Here is an 18124-nt window from a genome sequence, read left to right on the forward strand (position 1 = left end):
GACTCATGAAATCACCAAACAGCAAAGGTAGGAAAAATGATTTTATTTTCAATTTAGTGATCCTGTATATAGCATTAAGATAAGAAACAATATATGCAGTGTTAGATTTGTTTTATAATGGTTTTGCGGCTCCAAGGTTTTTTTCTTTTCAAAAACGGGTCCAAGTGGCTCTTTATGTCTTAAAGGTTGCAGACCCCTGTTCTAGCGGGTCCTCGTAAAGGGGATGGTGCTTCCAAAGCTACTATTGCACGCTGGATCAAGGAGACTATTTCTTCCGCTTACCTTCTTCAGAAAAAGCCTGTTCCTGAATTTCTCAAGGCTCATTTCACTTGGGGTCAGGCAGCTTCTTGGGCTGAGTCTTCTCTAGTGCTTCCAGTGGATATTTGCAAGGCTGCAGTTTGGTATTCTCTGCATTCCTTTGTTAGACACTACCGTGTGAATGTTCAAGCGCGTCGGGGACATGGTATTCGGTGAGCGTGTTCTGGTGTCGGCCCTTCGGGGGTCCCACCCTTGATGGGTACTGCTTTAGTAGGACCCATTCTTAAAGGACTATACCAGTCTACCAGGCGATACAGAAGAAGAAATTAAGCTCTTACCTGTTAATTTTCTTTCTATTAGCCTATAGACCAGTATAGTAACCCATCCTACCTGTCTTTATGTGGTGATTGTGGGTTTTGCTCGCTTGCACATTTTGATTTTTCTGAGGGTTCTAGTATTTTTCTAGGGCGTGGGAGATGTAAGAACAGCGGCTATGGCTCAGCTGGTTTAGCTGGCAAGCTGTGGGAACATTTTATATACCAGTTTTTAGTTCTATACCTGTTCCAATAGTTGTTACCATGTGTTTGTTGTTTTACACTCCTATTCGGAGTGTTGTTACTGTTCTCAGTTTAGTATTTCCTAGGTTCTGCTTGGCTATTCAGCAGAATAGAGGGGAAGGGGGAGTCTCTCCTTAATATACAAGTTTTGGTCTCAGTCTCCACCTGCTGGAAACAGTGAGGTATAACCCATTCGTAAAGGACTATACCGGTCTACAGGTAAGAACCTAATTTCTCTTTATTTTGTATTTGACATCCTTGCAATGACTAACTACATTTTTGTATTCTGTGTTAAACCTGTACAATAACAGCAAAATATTAGTTCTTACATTAATGTTAGTATTAGTAAGGATAGTAAATGGCATTCTTTTCAATTACCCAACAGGGAATACAAGCTGAATGTCAAGAGAGTTGATGAAGGTGTGAAAGAAATTGTTTCCATCTTGGAAGACTTTTATGGAAATGATGGACACACAGCTTTTGTCTTCACCTCTGATCATGGAATGACAGATTGGGGTAAGGCTTTCCATTTCTATAATGATACTCTATTTGTGATTATTAGCTAGTTTAAGTTCAGCAATACAGTTTAAACTAGGATCCTTGTGTGTATGTTTTAGATGGAATTTATGTGCTCCAGATACTTGAGTGAGGGGGAAAAAAGTAATTCCCTACAGTTTTTTGGGTTTCTTAGCAACCACTTTGAATTTCAATGAGAAATGTTATTTCTAGTGCAATAGGTGTGTCATTCTGTAGAGTATTATTTCCATGCTTGTGAGCCGAGCAGAAAGAATCCATTCCAGGTTTTCAACTCCTCCTCCAGAAGACTTTGCTGCCCCCTTCAGATTTTCCTGCAGCCCACAAGCAGCAAAGTGTCTTTCTGATCTACTCTGTATATTTTTTTATTATTTTCTGTATTTTTGTGGCTATCAGTGAACCAGAGCTTCCCAGTATGGGGGTAAGCTCTGCCTACATGGAAAAGAAGTAGATTTGGGTGTGCAGCAGTCAAGTTAATTCCTTGTGGACCTGTTTGACCAGCTTGCAGAAAGCTTTGTGGATCTTGGAGTCCATGTCCCTAGTAGCTTAGCTCGCCTACTGAATCATAGGAGCTTGAGCGCAGGCTTTTAGGCATTCACAGGAGGCTCAGCGGGGCTGTGATTTTGCCTTCCCCTCTTTGCATGCGCAGTTTCACGGGGCTGAGAATCAGTCTGACTTAGGTCCAAGATCTCAGCATTTGAGGACTGGCTGATTGAGGTACAGATTCTTCTTCCAGATCCAGCTACTGTTTAGAGCTGGGGCAGGCTGCAGCAACTTCAGAGCACATTTTACAGTGAGTAAGGCTATTAAAGCCTATGGATAAAATCAGGAGGGGGGGTGGTTTCTGCCACATCCTCTAGGATCCGCTACTGCTAAAATCCTGGGTTTTTTAAAAGTTTTTTTAAAAACTTTAGTTAGTTCATTTTTTAAGCTGTTTTTTTGGTGCTAAAATGCTGTAATGGTAACCATATTGGATTTCCTGATCTTTTTTCAAAGTTCTACAACTCCTTCAACTCACCTCTTTTTGCCTTAAAACTGGCAGGGATGGAGTCCCCAGGCTCTTTTACCTCTAATTCATGTCAGAATTGCGTTGGATGGATGCCTGAAGAGCGCCCTTGCGCCACATGCAGCACATGACGGGGAACAGAAGCATTGAGCTTAGCCTCCCCTTTGGATCTTTGGACTGAGGATCCTTCAGGAGGTCTGTTTACCTAAAGAAAACCCCTACCAGAGCCCCATAACAGTGGTGTACCTAAGCGTAAGAATGTGGAAGCTGCGGAGCCCAAGAGACGTAAGATGGAGTTATCTAAAAGGGACTCAGTGATGCCTAGTAAAACCTTTTTTCCTGAATTTGTTAATTTGATGTGGAAAGCTTATTTGGATAGCCAGGATCCTCATCTGAAGTCTGGCAGTGAGCCAGGAGTTGCACAAGGGGGCTTGGGCTCCCAGGGCACCTCAGGGTCACTGGCAAAGGCTGACCAGGATCCAGTTGACCTTTCTGACATAGATTTGGAAGATGAGGGGTGAGGGGTCAGTCTGTAAGCCCTTGTTGTCACAAAGAAAGTCTTCCCTGCTGGGTAATAATGGGTCACAAACAGGAGCAAGTACACAGGATGCAATGGTGGCCCTCAACCAAGAGGGAGGATTTCACAGTATGCCAGCTGTTCAAGCCTTCGACGCTATTAGAGCTCATTACTGACTCCCTGCAGGAGTTGCAGTTAGACTCACAGCAGGTTTCTTCCACTCAGTGTTCTATCCTGAGCGTAGTGAGAACGTAGCCCACGTCTTTTCCATGGCATCATGGACAAATTAAAGAGTTTCGTCAAGCACAATCAGGCTTTGTTCCTTCCTCAGCTCTAACAGTACCGATCCAGCTTGAGCATCGCTCTTCGAGGGACTCTGGTACCGAGCCTATTCCAGCTCAAAGACATCACACTCGTTCACTCAATGATATTGTTGTTCTTCTCACTCCACATCTGATCGACACTGAGATATAGGTCTTCTCATAGAAGTCATTCTAAATCTAAAGATCACTATTCTAGGCATGCCTCTCCTCCTATGAGGACTGACTTTGACTCAGATTTTTTTAGATCCAACCTACTCTGATCCAGAACTCTGCTCCTGAGTCCTGTGGTATCTCTGGATCCCTTTCCTCCACCACCTAGACTGAGGTCTCTGCCAGAAAGTCTAACATTCACACAATTTATTTGTCAAATGGGGCAAGCTCTCCCAGTTAAAATGGAATCTGAGTTTGAATCAAGATCTGAGTTGCTCGATGCTTTGGATTTCACAATTTAATGAGATATACTATGTTTAAAAACTGGAAACACCTCTTATTCCTGAGGCTTCAAGAAAATTAGTCCCATTTTATAGAGCACAGTTTTGCCCAGGATTTGACAGGCCTCAACAACAGCATCTCTCTCTTTTACTTGAGTCTGCTCTTAAAAATCCTCTAGTACCAGGACTTATCCAAGTACTCCTCCAGGGAGAGAAGGCCGTACACAGGACAAGTTTGGCCACAGGCTATACCAGAATACCATGTTAACCAGTTGTATCCTCAGTTACAATTTTTACATGACCTTTTACTTTAAGCAGTTAGTTCACCAACTATCACAATATGAACAATATTTTCCAGGAGACCATCCTGAAGACTTTCAAAACTCTACCCACAGTCTGCTTGAGACCATAAAATTCATGGCCAGATCTGTGTGTGATGCCTTTGATGTCACCTCTAGGGCTTCGGCACTATCCACTGCCATGCAGACCTGGTTGCGAGTGTCTGATCTAGATCCTAATGTCCAGGATTGTCTAGCAAATATTCCCTGTTTTGACGAAGTGGTTGGAGACAAAATTGAAGAGGCCACACAGAAGATGACCAAACATGAGCAAAGCATGACTACTCTTTCTTTTTCCAAATATGCAAAACCTCAGGCTCCTACGCATTATTTTAACCCTAGATACCATCCCTCTTCCTACAAACAACACTATACCCAGCCAACTTCTTCTTCCAGAGCTCCTCAAAAGCACCCTAGACAGCAGCGGTCACAGAAACCTCAATCTCAACCCCAGCAAAAGTACTCAGTCCTTTTGACACCCTCATCCAGAGCCTTGCCATCGTTCTTCCATCTCAACCTCCTCATCCCATCAGAGGCCAATAGATCCATTACCACCACCATTGGACTTTCTTCACAACCAACTGGGTTGATAAAAGAGGGTTATGTTCTTCGTCTCAATGAAAGACCACCAAACAAATCTCCAAAAGAATACATAAGAACATAAGAAGTTGCCCCCACTGAGTCAGACCAGAGGTCCATCCCGCCCAGCGGTCCGCTCCTGCGGCGGACCATCAGGCCTAGTGCCTGAACAGTGGTCCCTGATTAATTTTGTAACTTACCTCTAATCCCATCCCTATAATCTACCTTTACTCTTATCTGTACCCCTCAATTCCTTTGTCTTCCAAGTACCTATCCAAAGCTTCTTTGAACCCCTGTAGCGTGCTCCTGTTTATCACATCCTCTGGTAGCGCGTTCCATGTATCCACCATCCTCTGTGTGAAAAAGAACTTCCCGGCGTCTGCCCTAAACCTCTCCCCCTTCAACCTCTCCGAGTGCCCCCCTGTACTTATTGATCCCCTTAATTTGAAAAATCTGTCCTTGTCTATTTTTTCTATGCCCTTCATGATCTTGAAGGTTTCCACCATGTCTCCTCCAAGTCTCCGCTTTTCCTGGGAGAAAAGCCCTAGCTTTTTCAGTCTGTCAGTATATGAGAGGTCCTCCATGCCCTTTATTAGCTTAGTTGCTCTTCTCTGGACCCTCTCAAGTACCTCCATGTCCTTCTTGAGTACTCTTTCAACTCACAGCAGACCTCTCTTCTTCAACAAGAACTCTCGGCCATCAAACCAGTACCTCCTCAGCAGAGGGGCCAGGGGTTCTACTCCAGATATTTCCTGATACCGAAGAAGACCAGAGGCTTGTGCCCAATCCTCGACCTCCACAACAAGCCTCAACAAGTACTTAGTCAAAAAGAAGTTTTGCATGCTGTCCCTGGGCACTCTATACCCTCTCTTAGAGAAGAATGACTGGCTTTGCTCTCTGGACCTAAAGGAAGCATACACACATATCCCAGTTCCATGCGCAGGACCCAAGAGGCAGGCAGAGCTCCGAAGTCTCAATGCGTGATTGAGACAATGGTGTAGGGATGAGGGATTTAGATTTGTTAGGAACTGGACAACCTTCTGGGAAAGGGGGAGCTTGTTCCAAAAGGATAGACTCCACCTTAACCGAGATGGAACCAGGCTGCTGGTGCTAATGTTTAAAAAGGTGATAGAGCAGCTTTTAAACAATCCAGGAAACACGGGGATTATGGCATAAGCAGGATCGTTTGACTAGCAGCTAAGTACCTGCTTTTTTCTTTGCCTCTGATTGCGCTTTGTTGGAACTGTGCCCTATGTGGATCTTTGAATTTACCTGCAGTGTGAAAGACTGATCTTGTACGATATGAGTAAAAGATATTGCTGATACAAGACTGTTTGATTGTCAAGATATGTTTTGTGAAAATGGAGTTTTTTTGAACCCATGAAGCCTAACTGAGGTTTTATTTCCACTTTCTTTTCTTTTTCATGTATTTTCTGTTCACTTTTTGTTGATCTGTGGATGTGCTAGGGATTGGCATCTCTTTTGAATATTTTGTATCATTGTCTGTTATGTACTCAATGCAATGAGTTTTGGATATTGTGATTTCAATTACCCCAACATTAACTGGTTAAATGTTACATTGGGGAGTTATAGGGAGGTAAAAATCCTAGACGTCATCAATGACTGCTTCTTGGAGCAACTGGTCCGGGAACTGACAAGAGGAGGAGCTACTATGGATTTGGTCCTTAGTATAATGCAAGGCATAGTACAGGAATTAATTGTGTTGGGTCCGCTGGGAAACAGTGATCATAACGTGATCAAATCTGAGCTGATACTGGGAGGGACGTTGCAAAAGAAATCTACTATAGAGGTGTTTAATTTTCAAAAGGGTGACTATGATAAAATGAGGAAAACAGATAAAAAGAAGCTAAAAGGATCAGTTGCAAATTTTAGGACTGTAAACCAGACATGGATGTTATTTTAAAATACCATTGTGGAAGCCCAGACCAGATGTATTCCACTTATCAGCAAAGATGGAAAGAAGAGGAAACGAGAGCCAGCATGGTTAAAAGATGAAGTGAAAGAGGCTATTAGAGCCAATAAACATCCTTTAAAGTATGGAAAAAAGATCCGAAAGAAGAAAATAAGAAGAGACACAAGCACTGGCAAGTTAGATGCACAGCACTGATAAAAACGCATAACAATATTTTTAGGTACATCAGAAGCAGAAAACCTGTGAGGGAATCCATGGGACAGTTGAATGATCAAGAAGCAAAAGGGGCACTCAGGGAGGATAAGGCCATAGCAGAGAGACTGAATTAATTCTTTGCTTCGGTCTTTACGGAAGAAGATGTAATAGATCTACCCTAACCGAAAATGGTTTTCACGTGATGATGCGGAGGAACTGAAAGAACATGATGATGTGGAGGAACGTGAAAGAAACCTCAGTGAATCTGGAAGATGTACCAAGCTGAATCAACAAGTTAAAAAGTGATAAATCACTTGGACCTGGTATACATTCCAGGGTACTAAAATAACTCAAACATGAAATTGCTGACCTGCTGTTAGTGATCTGTAACCTTTCACTAAAATCGTCTGTAGTACCTGAAGATTGGAGGGTGGCCAATGTTACGCTGATTTTTAAAAAAGGTTCCAGGGAGATCTGGGAAATTAGACCGGTAAAGCTGACTTCAGTGCGGGGCAAGATGGTGGAAACAATTATAAAAAAAATAAAATTGTGGAACATGAAGACAAACATGATTTAATGAGACAGAGTCAGCATGGTTTCAGCTGAGGGAGATCTTGCCTTACCAATTTTCTTGACATTTTGAAGGTGTGAATAAATATATGGATAAAGGTGAGCTGACTGATATAGTATATGTAGATTTTCAGAAAACTTTTGATAAAGTTCCCCATGAGAGGCTCATGAGAAAAAGAGTCATGGGATAGGTGGCAAAATTCAGTTGTGGATTAGGAATTTGGATAGAAAACAGAGGATAGGGTTAAATAGTCATTTTTCACAATGGAGGAAAGAAAACAGTAGAGTGCCACAGGGGTCTGTACTAGGACCGGTGCTATTTTACTTATTTATAAATGATCTGGAAATTGGAACAATGAATGAGGTGATTAAATTTGCAGATGACACTAAACTGTTCAAAGTTGTTAAAACACATGCGGATGGTGAAAAATTGCAGGAAGACCTTAGGAAATTGGAAAACAAGGCGTCCAAGTTTCAGATGCAATTTAATGTGGCAAATGCAAAGTGATGCACATTGAGAAGAATAACCTAAAGCAAAGTTACCAGATGCTAGGTTCCACCTTGGGGGTTAGTGCCCAAGAAAAGGATTCGGATGCAGCCAATGTGCAGCGGAATCCAAAAAAGCAAACAGGATGCTAGGAATTATTTTAAAAGGGATTCTTAACAAGACTAAGAATTATTTTAAAAGGGATTCTTAACAAGACTAAGAATTATTTTAAAAGGGATTCTTAACAAGACTAAGAATGTTATAATTCCCCTGGAGTATTGCGTTCAATTGATCTCCTTATCTCAAGAAATATATAGCGACACTAGAAAAGGTTCAAAGAAGTGCAACCAAGATGATAAAGGGGATGGAACTCCTCTTGTATGAAGAAAGACTAAAAAAGTTAGGGCTCTTCAGCTTGGAAAAAAGATGGCTGAGGGGAGATATGATTGAAATCTACAAAATCCTGAGTGGAGTAGAACGGGTTCAAGTGGATCGATTTTTCACTCTGTCAAAAATTACAAAGACTAGAGGACACTCAATGAAGCTACAGGGAAATACTTTTAAAACCAATAGGAGGAAATATTTTTTCACTCAAGACATAGTTAAGCTCTGGAATGTGTTGCCAGAGGTTGTGGTAAGAGTAGATAGCGTAGCTGGTTTTAAGAAAGGTTTGGACAATTTCCTGGAGGAAATGTCCATAGTCTGTTATTGAGAAAGACATGGGGAAGCCACTGCCTGCCCTGGATCGGTAGCATGGAATGTTGCTACTCCTTGGGTTTTGGCCAAGTACTAGTGACTTGGATGGACCATTGGTCTGACCCAGTAAGGCTATATGTTCTTCCAGCCTACAGAAAATACTTTTGTTTCCAAATTGGAACACAAAATCTCCAATGCAGGGTCCCTTTGGCCTAGCATCAGCACCCAGAGCTTTTCACACTCCGCTCTTACAGATTTCATGTATTTCCTTATCTGGACAACTGGTTGATAAGTGCAGCCTCACCTCAAGCAACTCAGATAGCAATGAACTCAAACATATGTCTACTGGAACTTCTAGGATTTGCAGTTAACAACCAGAAATCTCATCTCCAGCCAAAACAGATTCTGGAATTTATAGAGGCATTGCTGGATACAACTCAAACTCTTGCCTATCTCCCTCAGCAGAGACTTGGCACTGATTTGCCTTTTCAACCATGTGTCTACTCTTCAAACCATCACAGCAAATAATGTTTCTATTGGGAAACATGGCATCCACAATACATTTTACCCTAATTGCCCATCTACATCTCAGGGATCCCCAATGGACTCTTGCCTCACAATGGTCTTAGGCCACAGATCCACTCTCCCATCAAATCAGTCATCTCTCTTCTCCATCAGTCTCTGAAGTGGTGGCTCATCCCAGCCAACCTGTCCAGTGGTCTCATGTTTCCCTACATCAAAATATATTAATGACAGATGCATCCATGGCTGGATGGGGAGCTCAACTAGATGGCCTTCGTACTTAAGGCACTTGGATTGTTCAAGAAAAGGCCTTTCATATCAGTCTTCTAGAGCGAACGATTCTGTATACTTTTCAGGATCTCCTTCTCAGTTAGGTGGTCCTCATATGTGCAGACAAACAAGTCACCATGTATTATATCAACAAACAAGGGGGCATAGGTTCTCACTTCTTTTACCAAAAAGCGATTCAAATCTGGAATTGGTCCATTCCACGCAACAGTTTTCTCAAAGCTGTGTACCTTGCAGGCAAACAGAACGTGCTAGCGGACAAGCTGAGCAGATTCCTTCAGCCTCACGAGTGATCACTCAGCTCATACTACGTCAGATGTTTTCAACATGGGAGACCCCTCATATAGATTTGTTTACATCTCCCGTCAATCTTCACTTGCCACATCGCCTAAAATCTGACACATTCCTTCTGAACTGGACGAACAAATTTTTCTATGTGTTTCCTTCAATATCTTTGATAGGAAAACTTCTCTTCAAACTCAAAAAGGAACCAGCTACTTTGATTCTCATAGCTTCAAGATGGCCAAGACAACCCTGGTTCCTGTGTCTCCTTTAACTCAGTGTCAGGGAACTCATACCTTTACTGGTTTTCCCAATTCTTCTAACTCAAAACGAGGGATCCTCCCTCCTTTCCACTCTACGTTAACTATCTCTCACAGCCTGGTACCTCTCTTCCACCAAGTAAATCAATTTGATCTTTCCGCTCCAGTATCAGCTATCATAGATGCAGCCAGGAAACCGTCCACATATCTCTGTTACCATTTTAAGTGGACTCATTGCACTCTATGGTGAAACCAGCACACTTTGCTTCCAGATATGTGTCCTCTGTCATCCATGTTGGACTACCTCTTACATTTGTCTAACTCTGGACTAAAGACAACTTCAGTGAAGGTCCACCTTAGTGCAATTAGTGTTTTTCACATGCCTCTCAATGATAAACTTCTCGCTTCACACCCATTAGTTTACATTCATACCCCCAAGTCATTTAGTCCTCCAGTGGCTTGGGACCTTAACTTTGTACTTGCAACTTTAATGAAGCTACCATTTGAGCCGCTGGCATCTTCATCACTCAAATATCTAATGTGGAAAGTGGTCTTCTTAATCTGCGTCACATCAGCACTTCAAGTCAGAAAGCTCCAAGCATTAGTTTCAGATCCACCTTATACATTCTACCACAGCAGAGTTGTCCTTCGTACTTATCCCAAATTCCTACCAAAAGTAATTTCAGATTTTCATCTCAACCAGTCTATAGTTCTGCCTGTTTTCTTCCTATGACCACATTTCCATCCTGGTGAAGCTACTCTCCACACATTGGATTGTAAACGTGCTTTGGCTTATTACCTGAATTGGTCAAAGCCTCACCCAAGAGTGCTCAGAGAGCTATGCGATGTTTTGGCGGAACCGTTAGCCATGCTCTTCAATCTCTCCCTAAGTACGGGGAGAGTCCCCCTGGACTGGAAAACTGCCAATGTTGTTCCTCTGCACAAAAAGGGTTGCAGAGCGGAGGCTGCGAATTACAGACCAGTAAGTCTCACATCAATAGTGTGTAAACTCATGGAAACTCTACTTAAAGGGAAATTAGACACGATATTGGATGAGGGGAATCTGAGGGATCCCTGTCAACATGGATTCACTAGGTGCAGGTCATGCCAATCCAATCTTATCAGCTTCTTTGACTGGGTGACAGGAAAGCTAGACTCGGGAGAGTCTCTGGACATAGTGTACTTGGATTTCAGTAAAGCGTTTGACAGTGTCCCACACCATAGACTATTAAACAAGATGAAATCGATGGGGTTAGGTGAGAAACTAACGGCATGGGTCAATGATTGGCTGAGTGGAAGACTTCAGAGGGTGGTGGTCAATGGCACCCTCTCTAAGACATCGGAGGTGACTAGCGGAGTGCCACAGGGCTCAGTCCTGGGACCATCCCTTTTTAACATATTCATAAGGGACTTGACCCGAGGGCTTCAGGGTAAAGTAGCGCTGTTTGCCGATGACGCCAAACTGTGTAATATAGTAGGTGAAAGCGATCTCACGGATGGTATGGCGCAGGATCTGATCAAGTTGGAAAACTGGTCTTCAACATGGCAGCTGGGCTTCAACGCAAAGAAGTGTAAGGTGATGCATCTCGGCAGCAGAAATCCATGCAGAACATACACCTTGAATGGAGAAACACTAGCTACGACCTCAGAAGAACGGGACTTGGGAGTAATCATCAGTGCAGACATGAAGGCTGCCAAACAAGTAGAGAAGGCCTCATCCAAGGCAAGGCGGATGATGGGATGTATCAATAGAAGCTTCGTCAGCCGTAAACCTGAAGTCATAATGCCACTGTACAGAACCATGGTGAGACCTCATCTGGAGTACTGTGTGCTATTCTGGAGGCCACATTACCGTAAAGATGTACTTCAAGCTGAGTCAGTCCAGCGAGTGGCCACTAGGATGGTCTCCGGACTCAAGGGTCTCTCATACAAGGAAAGACTGGGCAAGTTGCAGCTCTACTCTCTAGAGGAGCGCTGGGAGAGGGGTGACATGATTGAGACATTTAAGTACTTCACAGGTCGTGTCGAGGTGGAAAACGACATATTCATTCCTAAGGGACCTTCAGTCACAAGGGGGCACCCGCTCAAACTAAGAGGAGGGAGATTTGGTGGTGACACCAGGAAGTATTTCTTTACAGAAAGGGTGGTGGATCACTGGAACAAACTACTGGTACAGGTGATCAAGGCCACTAGCGTGCTCGACTTTAAGAATAAATGGGACATCCATGTGGGATCTCTACGTGGGTCGAGCAGCACTCTGACTTAATGAGGTGGGACAGTAGAGTGGGTAGACTTGATGGGCTTTAGCCCTTTTCTGCCGTCATCTTTCTATGTTTCTATGTTTCTAACCTCCACTCAACTATTCCTCTCATTTGATCCTAACAGAGTGGGAGCTCCTGTAACCAAGAGAACAATCTCTCTACATGGTTTGCAGATTGTTATTCCTTCTGCTATGCTCAGGCTGGTTTACCATTGGAAGTTCGAGTCGCAGTACATAAAGTTAGAGCAATGCCAGCTTCAGTGATTTTTCTCTGTTCCACTCCTATTGAAGACATTTGCAAAGTGGCCACTTGGTCCTCAATTCATACTTCACCTTCCATTACTGTCTGGAGGTTCATTGCAGATGTGATAGCTGATGTCAGAAGGGGGAAGACTTATTGATCAGCCATGTGCAGCAAGTAAGAGCTGCTGCCCATGTTCCTGTGCGGCTGAAGGCCGGAAGGAGCAGCCCAGCTGGACGGCCTTGAAGGGAGTGAGTGTGGCCCTGGAGTGAGCAAGTAAGGGAGGGAGGGGGACATGATAGTGTGACAAAGGAAGAAAGGATGGGGTGAAGGAATGCATTGGGACATGGGAGAGGCACGGATTTGGGACAAAGGCTGGAAGGCAGGGATGGGGGCACGAACTCAGGACAGAAGGAAGAGAAGGGGGCATGAACTTGGGATACAAGGGAAGAGAAGAAAGGGGCACTAACTTGGGACATGGGAGGGAGGGAATAGAAAGGGAAAATTGATGGTTCACATGGGGAAAGGAAGAAAGGAAAATTGGGCATAGAGAGAGAGATGAGTGAGGTAGAGATGCAGGGGGAAGAGAAGGATGAGAGGGAGAAATGTTGGATATGGTGGTGGAGTGGGAACAGAGGGACAGATTGAAGGGGATGCAAGGGGGAGGAATGTTGGACATAGTGATGGAGGGAGAGATGTGGCATGGTGCTGGAGAGGGGTGATAGAAAGAAAAATGGGCATGGGGCTGGTGGGTAGTAGTGAAAAATGCATGTGATCTGGTGGATAAGAGAGGTAAAATGTTGAATGTGGCAGTAGAGTGGGTGGGAGAGATGCACCTTGGATCTCTCTACCCACTCCCTTTACAGCAAGAGAGGGAATGAGAGAAAGACAGATGGACAGTGAGAGATAGAGGGAAACATATTGCCAATAGGGGTGGAGGAGAGAAGAAGAAAAGTTGGACTCGTGGAGGGACAGAGACAGATATTATAGAAACATAGAGTATGAAGGCAGAAAAGGGCCGGCGGCCCAACAAGTCTGCCCACTCAAAAAACCCTCCCTCCTTTGAGAATCCATCTTTTAAGTATAACTCTGCAGCAACCCCACCTGTTTGTCCCATCGTCTCTTGAAGTCTCTGGCCTCGACTACCTTGCGTGGAAGACCATTCCATCAATCAATCACCCTTTCGGTGAAGAAGTATTTCCTGGTGTCACCATGAAATCTTCCCCTCTTAAGTTTTAGCGGATGCCCTCTTGTCGCCGTGGGACCTGTATGAAAAAAGATTTCTTCCTCCACCTTAGTGCGGCCCGTGATATATTTGAATGTTTCTATCATGTCCCCCCCCCCTTTCTCTGCGCTCTTCGAGAGAGTACAAGCGCAGTTTGCTCAGACGTTCTTCATATGGGAGATCTTTAAGTCCCGAGACCATCCTAGTGACCATTCTCTGGATCGACTCCATTCTCTTCACATCCTTTTGATAGTGTGGCCTCCAAAACTGGACACATTACTCCAGGTGAGGTCTCACCATGGATAGGTATAACGGCAGTATGACTTCAGGCTTTCGGCTGATAAAGCTCCTTCTGATGCAACCCAGTATTTGTCTAGCCTTGGCTGAATCTTTCTCCACCTGATTGGCAGCTTTCATATCTTCCCGGATGATTACTCCCAAGTCCCTTTCTGCAACAGTTCTTGTTAAGTTCTCACCGTTCAAGGTGTATGTTCTGCATGGATTTCCGCTACCAAGATGCATTACCTTACATTTTTTGGCGTTAAAATTTAGTTGCCAAGTACTGGACCATTGGTTGGGGAATGGAATGAGGTCCGGAGGAGAAGCGTGCAGGAGGCAGAAAGTAAAAAATATTGGATGCACAGTCAGAAAGAAGTGCAACCAGAGTCTCATGAAATCACCAGACAACAAAAATAGGAAAAATGATTTTATTTTCAATTTAGTGATCGAAATATGTCAGTTTTGAAAATTTATATATCCTCTGTCTATATTTTGCACTATATTTATCTATTTTTCTATAGTTGTTAGTGAGATGACATTGCATATTTTAAAGTCATCTGCTTTGACCTCTTTGAAAAAAAAAATATATAAATGATAATTAACATTTTCTCTGCATACAGTGTGCTTTGTGTTTTTTAATTTGTGGTTGCCATTATATATTAATAAGATAAGATTATATTATGTGTATATGAAAAATGAATGGAAGAAATTGCATTACAATTAGTATGATTATTATGGGGCGGGTCAGAGACGGGGTACTCGTTGATATTTGTTAGACTTAGGCAGTACTTGGCTTGAAGAAGTTGAAAAACTGATCTAGTCTTTTCAGGACTAGTGCTTGGACTAATTTATGTAAGGAATACTGATCAATAAATAGATGCACAGCCCTAATAAGATGTAAAGGTCGTTAATAACTACATATAATTGAAGCAATATGAGATTCAAATGCCAAACATAAATCCAGATCACCCAAAATTTTTATAGAAGAATCTAAAAGTAAAGTTTGTTCTAGCAACTGTGGAGTTATAGTTGGTGCTTTTTTACATTGTGGAAATTAAGAACCATAAAAAAATATTTTGATCCTTTATCGTTCATACTATTGGTGCAGGCATTAGTTTTATCTATTTTAGACTATTGTAACATCATCTATTTAGGAGCACCCAAAAAAATTCTAAGGAAATTAAGGATAATTCATAATACAGCTGTTCGATTGATTTTTCATTTAAAAAAGAACGACCATATTAGTCCATATTATCGTTTACTTCATTGGCTGCCTTTGGAGGCAAGAGTATTATTCAAATTTTCCTGTATCTGCTTTAAGCTGATATCGAGATTGTCTCCAGCTTACCTTTTTCCTCATTTTGTGTTGCATAGACCATCAAGAGAAACTAGAGACTTCTACTTATTTGCTTATCCAAAAATTAATGGGTGTAGATATAAGACTTTCTTAGATAGGACCCTAGCATTTTAAGCTGGTAGGCAACAATCTTGGTTAGGTAAATGTATTCAGCAAGCTATGTTATGCTATTGCAGTTTTCGGAAATTAATTAAGACCACTTTGTTCGATAAGTTTATTACTTAATGAGTTTTATTATTGAAATTCTATTTAACAAATATTTGTATTTTTTACTGTATTATTGTATTTCGCTGATCGTCCAGCTCTTTTTAGTGTAAACCGCCTAGAACTTTTGGTTATAGCGGTATAAAAGAATAAAGTTATTAAAATTATTATTATCCAGATTGCTCAAGCTTTAGACAGATTTAGATTTAAATGATAATCAGCTAACCAGAATGTAATAGTTTGGTTTCTGTTAGAGATCAGTAAGATCAGGCTCACATTGTGGACCTTGGTTCTCTAGTGGGACTTGAATATTTTACAGAGCACCTTGTCCAGACTATCTTTTGAGGTGTTATGGCATTCATCAGTTGAGGATTTGTCACTTCAAATTGCATTTCAGAGCTACAACCTAGAGAATGACAAAGGGACACATTTTCCCTATCCCATCCCCGTGAGTTTTGTCCCTGTCCCTGTCCCTTTTCCTTCCCCACTCCTGTAAGCTCAGCCTTAACCGCACAAACCTCGAACACTTATGATTTTAAAGTGTGTGAGGCTTGTGCAGATGAGGACAGAGCTTACAGGAATGGGGCAGGGATGGGAAAATGAGTTCCCACAGGGACCGGAAAAAATTTGTCCCCGTGTCATTTTCTACTACAGGCCTTGTCATTTTGGAATCCTTACCTAATTTATTATACAAGGCACAGTATTGTTGTGTTTGGTTTCCCCTTTTCATGTAATCAGATGATTTCTTTTCCTGCCTTCACAAAGGTATCAGGTATCAGTAAATTACCAGCTCCTTCAAGAAGCGAGATAATCTGTTTATTCTCTTTGTAGGCTCTCATCAAGGGGAAACTATATAAAAGGCTATTTTATTTCCCTCTGTAATATGTCAGTTGCCTGAGGTCCTCCAGATTAGAAAGCTGCACGGGAACGGGGACAACAGGGATCCCGCGGGTTCCTCCTTTGGGTCGCGGAGATCCCGTGGGGATGCCCCTTAGGGTCACGGGGATCTCGTGGGGATGCCCCCTAGGGTCACGGGGATCCCGTGGGGACGCCCCCCCTAGGGTCGCAGGGATCCTGCGGGGTTTGATGCATTGAAGCAGCGAGGCTCGTCTTCTTTTTCCTACCTGCCCTGCTGCAGCACACAGCCGACCGGAAATCTTCTACGATGTCAGCGCTGACGTCGGAGGGAGGGCTTAAGCAAAGCCCTCCCTCCCTCCGACGTCAGCGCTGACATCAGGAAGACTTCCTGCCGGCTGTGTGATTTTCAAGTTAATACATTTGTTCTCTTCCGGGTAGTAATGATAACTATCCAGTGCACGAAGACGCTCAAAGATGTTAACACCTAGCTTCAGCCTTGTTAAACAGATAGGAATCCAGATCTGGTGAGTGAGGAAAAGAAGCTCCTGCTGCCTATCATTACTTAGTAAAGATCATGTTCAGATTCTGTTGATTTAATGCTCTCAACCCAGTCCTCATGGACCACCAACAAATCTTGTGTAAAGGATATCTACCATGAATACACATGAGATATGTTTTCTCTACCTCCATTGTATGCAAATATGTTTATGAGCCAATTCGGGCATCACAGGGCACTGAGAAATAATTCTATAATGACATCTAGGTACCCAAATTATTTTATAGAATACTAGCATAAAGTTGGCATTTATGCGTCTACATTTAGGGGTGTCCAGTGCTCACTTGTGCCATGTTAATATCAGGTGTAAATGTGGCTCATTAATACGTAACTTACATTATCTGTAAGTTACTGTGAGGGAGTGAATGTATTGTGGCAGGTGTACCTAAGAATGGAAGAAAGGAAAATTTTGGGTCATAGGGAGGGAGTGAGGTACAGATGAGAGGGAGAAATATTGTGGTGGAAAGGGAACAATGGGACAGATTGAAATGGATGCAAGAGGGAGGAATGTTGGACATAGTGGTGAAGGGAATGGAGGGAGAGATGTGGCATGATGTTGGAGAAATGTTGGGCATTGGGTTGGTGGGCAGGCATGAAAGATGAGAAAGGGATAAATGCTGGACTATGGTAGGAGGAACCAATGGACAGCAACAGAAGAATTTACAGAAGATGGGAAAGCGGAAAAAAGAAACTGGGACCAACTTTATGGAAAATAAGTCTCCAGACAACAAAGGTAAAAAACGGAATTTATTGACTAAAATATGTTAGCTTTGGGAAAAGTATATAGCAGATGTCTTTGTATTGTGTTCTAAAGAAAAGGAAATGCATTTCTGGTTTTATTTCTATAGTGTTGAAGTACTTGCTGACCCTTGCTGTGACTGTTGGGGATCCCCAAGCACCACCAGCAGAGGACCTCCTCTAGAGACGGCCAGAACTCCCCTCCACCAAGCACAGCAGTCGCTGGCAACATCCATGAGCCACTGAGGTGCCGGCATCTGTGACTCAAGGATGCTGCTGCTGCCTGCCAAGCTTGGCAAATGGGACCCCCGGCCAACTGCAAAGGAAGTCCTCAGCTGACAGCTTGGGGGTTCTCATCAGCTGGGTATTTATATTTTATGTTTACATTAGAGGCTCTGGTAGAAACCCGTTTACAAAGTATATATTCTTCCCAATTAATATTTCCAAATTAATAGTCTCTTTGCTTATTTGTAAATGGGTTTCTACCAGAGCCTTTAATTCAGTAGCATAATTAAATGAAATAACTATTTCTGAAGTTTATAGGGACGGGCGGGGACGGAGGGGATTCCTCACGGGGACGGGTGGGGACGGAGAGGATTCCTCGCGGGGATGGGTGGGGACGGAGGGATT

At 42.9% G+C, this 18124-nt stretch overlaps 1 protein-coding gene across 4 annotated transcripts in view; it reads left to right on the top strand.

Moving 5' to 3' along the window:
* Window positions 1-18124, top strand: part of PIGN (phosphatidylinositol glycan anchor biosynthesis class N) — a 397785-nt gene that overhangs the window by 126205 nt on the left and 253456 nt on the right. For all 4 annotated transcript variants that reach the window (XM_033935002.1, XM_033935003.1, XM_033935005.1 and 1 more), the window contains one exon: window positions 1201-1331. In XM_033935002.1, coding sequence (XP_033790893.1) covers window positions 1201-1331 — 131 coding nt within the window. The remainder of the gene's footprint in view (window positions 1-1200; window positions 1332-18124) is intronic.

The sequence above is a fragment of the Geotrypetes seraphini genome, chromosome 2 (assembly GCF_902459505.1).
Source record: "Geotrypetes seraphini chromosome 2, aGeoSer1.1, whole genome shotgun sequence".
NCBI lineage: Eukaryota > Metazoa > Chordata > Amphibia > Gymnophiona > Dermophiidae > Geotrypetes > Geotrypetes seraphini.